At 31.3% G+C, this 8,395-nt stretch overlaps 1 protein-coding gene across 1 annotated transcript; it reads right to left on the bottom strand.

Annotated features, from left to right (window-relative positions):
* Positions 1–7,263: 7,263 nt before the first annotated feature.
* On the bottom strand, positions 7,264–8,073 carry LOC129903576 (uncharacterized). Its single transcript, XM_055979127.1, has one exon. It carries the CDS (start codon positions 8,071–8,073, stop codon positions 7,264–7,266), a length of 810 nt encoding a protein of 269 aa, XP_055835102.1.
* Positions 8,074–8,395: the final 322 nt, after the last annotated feature.

Genomic DNA, 8,395 nt, shown 5'->3' with positions numbered 1-8,395 from the left:
TCGGTACTTAGTCAATATCCTAACGGAAACTCATAAAACATAATCATAAGATAATAGGGAAAGATAGTAACTTCCTATTAATCTATCTTTAAAACATATTAAAAATAGCTCAATAACTTAGTGATTCATAAGAATCCATAACTTCGGTGAAAGTTGTACTTATCACCATCTTTAACATGATTGTGTGAGAATTGAACTTATCCCACTATAATAACATCTTTGATCTTAACTTTGATCATCATTATAACTTTCATCATAAAATCATAATCTCAACTTGAAATCATAGAAACTTTCATTGAAAATCATTAAACTCGTGATCAACTCATAAAATTATCTTTAATTTCCATAAACATAACTTGAAAATATCTTTATGCATGGGCATTCATAATTAATCTCAAAATCATGTAATTCATGTGAAACACATGCTTACAATGATCATTGATAACATTTAAAAATGGAATTAAATCAACCCAATACAATTTATCAAAACTAGGGTTCATAATTCAATTGAAATTGAAAGAAACTTTGAGAAAACCTTGGGACTTCATGGGTGAAACCCATGAATCAATCCTCACATACCTCGATTGAATTCACTAGGAATTGAAGAAGAACATTGAAGAAATCTGGAAACCCTAGTTTGAGCTTGATGAAGAAACCTTGTGAGACTTGAGAGTTCTTGCCTTAGAGAAATTTTAGGAGAATGAATTGAATAGAAGGGGAATATGAAGAATTGAATATATATATATATATATATATATATATATATATATATATATATATATATATATATATATATATATATAGTATTTGAACTTGGCCATAATAGTGTCTAGGTTCATTGAACCAAACTTTGGAAAATACACAATTACCCCTCATTAAACTTCGAACTTTGGACCTACGCGACCCTTTCTACGGGTCATAGAAGAATTGACGAGCCGTCAAAATGACTCGTCTTGCAGGTTTGAGAAAAGGCCTGATTTTCAAGTCTCTAAAGTTTGCAAACGGGTCGTGTCTATGACCTATCAACCTTTCTACGAGTCGTTATTTGGACCCATCCTGCAGGTCCCAAAACCTACAAATACTAAGTGTCTCTAAAGTTTGGTTACGAACCATTCCTACGACTCGTAATAACTTCTACGGACTGTCTTTTCAAGTCGTAGACTTGAACTTGAGGGACTTCTGAACCTTAGCCTCAGGACTTTGGTTACGAGTCATTTCTCGTAATAGTTCCTACGAGTCATTCTGTCAAGTCGTAGACTTGACCTAGAGGTACTTATGGGACATGGCCTCTGATGTTGGCTTACAACTTGTGTCTATGGGTCGTGGAAACCTCTACGACTCATAGAGACATTCGTAAACTTGGATCTAGTCACATTTTGAAGATTTCTCTTTGGTTCCCAACTTTTCAACTTTCGGGGTCTTATATTAAGGATATTGTTTTCATCATATTTTAGTACATTATGGGAGAGTAATAGTGTAACCAACATAAACCACCATGTGACCACATGAAGTCTGATCTCAACCCGATCAACTAAGTCATCTCATATCTTGCCAGGTATGAGACATACATTACATATCATATGGATCCATAACTAGCTCTTACTGTGGGTATAAAGAAGGAGTTGCCCGAATCAAGAGTACGATATATCCTTAACCTACATCAGCAAACATGGTTTCAAGTATTCATCATTTAGACTTATGCCTTCTCGGTTAACTATCTAGCTCCCTTAAGCTCATGTGATCATCGAATATCCCAAAGGATCATATTCATAACAATCAAGTAACATACTTCATAGGTTCAATACCTATCATAATATTGTGGAACTAAACTTTGTTAGACCCCATTTTAACTCGAGGTCAAATGGTATACAACATATTGATGATTCCTAAATTATTTAATTTTAAGGAGTCGCCACCTAATTATTTAAAGTAAATTAGGATACCTAGATAATTAACTAATTTAATATTAAAAAATGAACTTCAATTAATGATCTACTTAACTTATGTGATTCTAGGTAAGGGTTCTAGTTATCCTAAAGGAAAGGGGTTAAGCATCTTTTAAGATTCATTAAAAAACGATTACCGGCCAAACTTATGTTAAATAATTAAACTTGAAAAGGTTGCTTAAAATTCAAAAAAAGAAAAAATAAAGTTGAATAGTTAAGTGAGAAAAGGATTTTCGAACTTGAAAATAATAGACGAATATTGTTTATGCATAAAATAAGTGCGTGTTTAAATGGAATATTTTTTTTTCACTAGTAGCTTAGCCTAAAATTATTGGTCTCTTTTATATACAAAAAATGGAAGGTTGCCATTATAATGACTTATTTTAATTAGAGGTACCTAAACCCAAACATCTATAGAATATTAGTTATTGCATGAATGAGAACATGTTCAAATCATATAAGAAGGTTTAACATGTAATAGTAATAATAATATTGATAATAATAATAATAGTAGTAATAACAATGATAATGATAATAATAACAACAATAATAATAATAATAACAATAATACAACAATAAAAATAAAAATAATAATAATGATAATAATAGCCATAATAATAATAACAGTGATAATAATAATAATAATAATAATAATAATAATAATGATAATAATAATAAAATATAATAATAACAATAATAATGATAACGGTAATAAAAAAATATATAATAATAATAAGAAGAAAAAGAAGAAGAACAACAACAATAATAGTGATAATAATATTAATAATGGTAGTAAATATTAATAATAATAATGAAAATAATAATAATAATAATAATAATAATAATAATAATAGTTACCCTAAATAATACTAATAATGAAAATAATAATAATAATAATAATAATAATAATAATAATAATAATAATAATAATAATAGCAGTAGATAAAAAATACTAATGATAATAATGATAACGAAAATACTACTACTACTAATAACAATAATAATAAGAATAATACTAACAGTAAATAAAATATACTAATAATAATGATAATAATAACAACCAAAATAATAATAATAATAATAATAAATATTAATACTAATAGTAAAATAAACATACTACTACTTCTATTAATAATATTAATAACAAAAATAATAATAATAATAATAATAATAATAATAATAATTGTAAATAAAATATACTAATAATAATGATAATAATAATAACAGTAAATAAAATATACTACTACTACTACTACTACTACTACTACTACTACTACTACTACTACTACTACTACTACTACTAATAATAATAATAATAATAATAATAATAATAATAATAATAATAATAATAATAATAAAATGGTAAAATAACAACAGTAATGATAATAATAAATACAACAATAATAATGACAATAACACTAATAATAATAATAACAACAAAATGTTGAAAATATAAGTAGGCGGAATCGACTCTTAATAAGACCATCATGTTTTGTTTGTTATTCAAGAAGTCTAAGATATCGGCTCCGTGTGGGGGGATTGATGATTTCATCGAGTCTTAAAGATTCGAATTTCTTAGAATCCCAAATCAAGACTCCATTTTTGCTCCCAAAGTGTTCATGCAGATAAGAAGAGAATGAAGAAATTAGGGAGATAACATTTTTAGGACAATATTTTGTCATAATGACAACGAAAAATAGAGGAACGTGGAGTAAATATTACCTGTTGCGGAGCAGTGAACGGGGATGACTTGGTCACAAATTTACCCTTCTCTTCAAGTAGAATCGGATATAGTAGAGGAAAAAATTATAAAGTTCTTTACTATAAAAATTCAAAATCATAGCCTAAGGATTTTTAGTCTTTGTTCCTCTCCTTTTTTTTTCTCTCTGTCTGCCCCCTCTATTTATAGGAATATGCGGATGAGATAAGAAAAACTGGATGAATAAAATAATGCGGAATAGGCGAATAAATAAAATAATGCGGAATGAGCGGATTTTTTTTTGCGGATGAATATATATATATATAAAGACAATGGATTATTCATTATTTTATTATTTTCTTTTTTTCTTTTTTTTTCTTTTTCGGATGAATATGTTTTAAGAGGAGACAAGAGGGTATGGGCAGGGCATGCGGGTTGATTAATTAAATATATATATATGGGGAAATGGGGAGGGGACACGCATAAGTTATATATATATATATATATTCTGAAAAGAAAAGAGGATGGGAAGGGGCATGTGTGAGGAGTATTTTATATATATGGGGAAATAGGGAGGGGAAATGCATGGGTAGGTTAGTTAAATGATATATATTATTTATTATCTTTTTATTGAAAGAATTACGTTGCGGAGGGCAAAAATTAGGTGTCAACGGCTGTTCCTCTTTGACCGGAGACAATGAAAGAGTTTTTGGGCAAAGAAGTTGACGTAATAACCAATTTTGTCCCGACCATCAATATTGAAATAAAGTTTATAAAAATATGGGGACAAGAAAAATTGTGAAAGAGTATGATTGAAATTTTAGTTGCTCGAGAATCAAGCTAAATGCAGCTCTGAAGTTATGCCAGAATAAGGGTGAAGCAAATTGTGAACGTCATCATTTATAAAATCGTATCGGTATTGGTGAATGAGAAAAAATATTGTCAGAGGTGGCCAAGTAGAAGAATGAGTGAATAGTTATTAAAAAATGAAGTGTAGCAAAAGGGTACATAATAACAATATAAAGAGATAAAAGTGGAATTAAAAAACCTGAACTCGACAAAGGGAGAGAATATTGGGAAGAACGAGGTAAAGTCTAGCCAAAAAATTGTCCCAGTATCGAGTTATGATGAGACTGGATTTTAAAACCTGAATTATGGACGTAGGCTAAGTAGAGTTCGAGATTAGATTCATGACCGTTGTTGGTGAGTTTAACTTTCCAACAAATATCCCCCGTTCATTTCTTAGAAATAGTTCCACGTTATGCTTTGGTTTTTGCAAAAGTTAAACTTGACAAGACAATTAGTAAATATTAAATATAAAACAATGTGCAATAAGCTCATGAGAATGACACCTCTAGGGTGCGAGTATATGAAAATGCGGCCTTGCAAGCCATAATGATTTAATAAAATCAAAGCATATGAAAATAGAGTTTTAAGGTCGATGATTCATGATAATGTTGTCTTTCAGCAATGATTAATGAAATGAGGCCTTTAAACCAAATGATTCGTGAAGAATGTGACTTTTAAGTCTGCAATTTATGAAATATAAGGCTTCTCAAGTCGATGATTTATGAAAATGACGTATTTGCAAATATTGCACTTTTGCAAGCATTTTGTGTAATTGTATTTAAAGCATTTGTGCAGTGCATTTGATAATATTTAAAAGCATTTGTGCAGTGCATTTGAATATATCGGAAAGCATTAGTGCGGTGCATTTGAAAGTATTTTTGCAGTGCATTTGGATATATCGGAAAGCATTAGTGCGGTGTATTTAAAAGCATTTGTGCAGTGCATTTCAATATATCAGAAATCAATAGTGTAGTGCATTTAATAATATTTAAAAGTATTTATGCAGTGCATTTGAATAAATTGGAAAACATTAGTGCATTGTATTTGAATATATTGGAAAGCATTAGTGCAGTGCATTTGAATATATAAGAAAGCATTTGTGCAGTGCATTTGAATATATTAAAAAGCATTTGTGCAGTGCATTTGATAATATTTGAAAGCATTTGTGCAGTGCATTTGAATATGTTAGAAAGCATTAGTGCAGTGCATTTAATAATATTAAAAGCATTAATGCAGTGCATTTGATAATATTTAAAAGCATTTGTGTAATGCATTTGAAAATATTTCAAGACATTTGTGCAATGTGTTTGAAGATATCTAAAAGCATTTGTATAGCGCATTTAAAATTATTTGAATGTATTCGTACAGTGCATTTGAGAATATTTATGCAGAGCATTTTTATATCATAGGTAGTGCAACTGAAAATATTTGTGTATCAAGATATTTGGAAATTTTGGGAAGCTTTATTTATAAATTTTCCTAGAACCTAAATTTGTAAGTAATTCAAACCATTTGACGCATGATCCTTTCGAGGCTGTAAACATTATTGAATTTTTTGTTGGCCAATAATTCTGACAAGCCTGCATTCAAAGAAAAAATATGAGTTTCAAGGAGGTTGATTCGCATTGACTTTGAAGCTCTGGCTCTTCGTACTTCTTCTTTCTTCAACTTTGTTTGGACTCGCAATCTCCGTCCATTCTAGATCTTGGCATAATAAATAACACGAAAATATTTGATTGAAAGGTTAATATTAAAAATAATAAGATAAATTATATAATAGTAAAGAATTTCTGCAAAGCTTTAGATTGTGACAAGTCGTGAAACGAAGCAAATGTCATTTTCTGGAGTCTTTCTTCTGCCTGATTATTCAATTTACCGCATGCTCCTCAATTCTCTTGATGTCTTCTTCTAATGCTATTCGCAAAACTATCCCAATTTCAGTGAAGAGGGATATTGACATCCATTATGATGAGACCAAACCATTACATAGACTGCCTATTGTCCCATCAAGCCTAATTCGTGAATACGTTTTCTTTGAGAATTTGAAAACAAAAGGTAACGAACCCTCCACGGGCTACTCATGTATCCAACATGAATAAAACCATACTTAATTACTACATACAAAATAAAAGAGGGGAATTGAAAATTTTCTCATAATGTGACCGAAGCCAATACAGGCCGCCTACGTATCCCACCAAGGAAATCAGGCCAAGCATAGTTCATAATACATAACAATGAGATCTTCTTGCCAAATTTCTACTAAGTGACCAGAACCGATGTGGGTTTCCTACGTATTCCACCAAGGGAATCAGGTCGGAATCATAGTTCTTCAATGTATACCAAGATATTACACGAAATAATATGAAAACTCCTAGACATAGTATTTCTTAACCGCATCTGAATTGATGGCTTTCAGCCATATTTTTCCATCCATTTCTGCTAGAATCAATGATCCTCTAGTCAATACTCTGTGAACCACATAAGTCCCATGCCAATTAGGCGCAAACTTTCCCTTAGCTTCTTCTTGGTACGGGAATATCCGTTTTAACACCAATTATCCCGGTTTGAACTATCCAAGTCTTACATTCTTATTGAAGGCTTTGGCCATCCTATGTTGATAAAGTTATCCGTGACAAACTGCATTCATTATCTTTTCATCAATGAGAATCAACTGTTCATATCGACTTTGTATCCATTTGGCATTACTCAACTCAGCTTCTTGGATTATCCTCAGGGATGGTATTTCAACTTCCATTGGTAATACTGCTTCTATCTCATAAACCAAAAGATAAGGTGTTGCCCAGTCAAAGTCCTAGTTGTGGTGCGATAGCCAAGGAGGGAGAACGAAAAATTTTCATGCCAATGCTTGTAATTATCAATCATATTCCGCAATATTCTTTTAATATTCTTGTTGGCAGCCTCAACTACTCCATTCATCTGAGGTCGATAAGGAGTGGAATTGCGGTGAATAATTTTGAACTTCCCACATATCTCATGCATCAAACCGCTATTGAGATTATCTCCATTATCTGTTATAATTGAATGAGGGATGCCAAATCTACAAACTATATTATTGCGAACAAAATATGTCACCACCTTCTTCGTCACAGACTTATATGAAGATGCTTCTACCCATTTTGTAAAGTAATCGATAGCTACCAAAATGAACTTGTTTCCATTTAATGCGGTTGGCTCGATAGGACCGATGACATCCATGCCCCAGGATGCGAATGGCCAAGGGGAACTCGTCACATTGATTTCATTTGATGAAACCTGAATCAAATCACCGTGAATATGACTTGATGACATTTTCTCACAAAACGGATGCAGTTTGTTTCCATGGTCATCCAGAAATATCCAGCTCACAGAATCTTCTTCAATCAACTTGCTCACCTCTCGGGAGTCAACATACCTTAATAGCCCTAAATCTAGAGTCTTTCTATTAAGGATCTCTCCACTTAAGAAAAAGTGGTTTGCGAGTCTCCGCAGTGTTCTCTTTTGAATATTGCCTATGCCTTCTAGATAATCTCTTTCTTTGAGATACCTCACAATGTCATGGTACCAAGGTTCTCCATCCATTTCTTTATCTACATGAAAATAATAGGCCGGTTGATCCTACATATTGATCTTGATTGGATATATGTAATTCTTGTCTGGATGTTGAATCATAGAAGAGATGGTTGCCCAAGCATCTGCAAACTCATTTTGAGCTCTAGGAACATGCTTGAACTCTATCTTGACAAATTTCTTGCATATTTCCTTCACACACTACAAATAGGGGAGTATCTTCGTATTCTTGGTGCTCCATTCACCTTGTACCTGATGAATCAATAAGTTTGAGTCACCTATAACCAACAATTCTTGTATATTCATATCAACAGTCATTCTGAGTCCAAGGATA

The sequence above is a fragment of the Solanum dulcamara genome, chromosome 9, assembly GCF_947179165.1.
Source record: "Solanum dulcamara chromosome 9, daSolDulc1.2, whole genome shotgun sequence".
NCBI classification, from domain to species: Eukaryota; Viridiplantae; Streptophyta; class Magnoliopsida; order Solanales; family Solanaceae; genus Solanum; species Solanum dulcamara.
The sequence above is the reverse complement of the archived record's forward strand: the minus strand, read 5'-3'. Positions and strand labels throughout refer to the sequence as shown.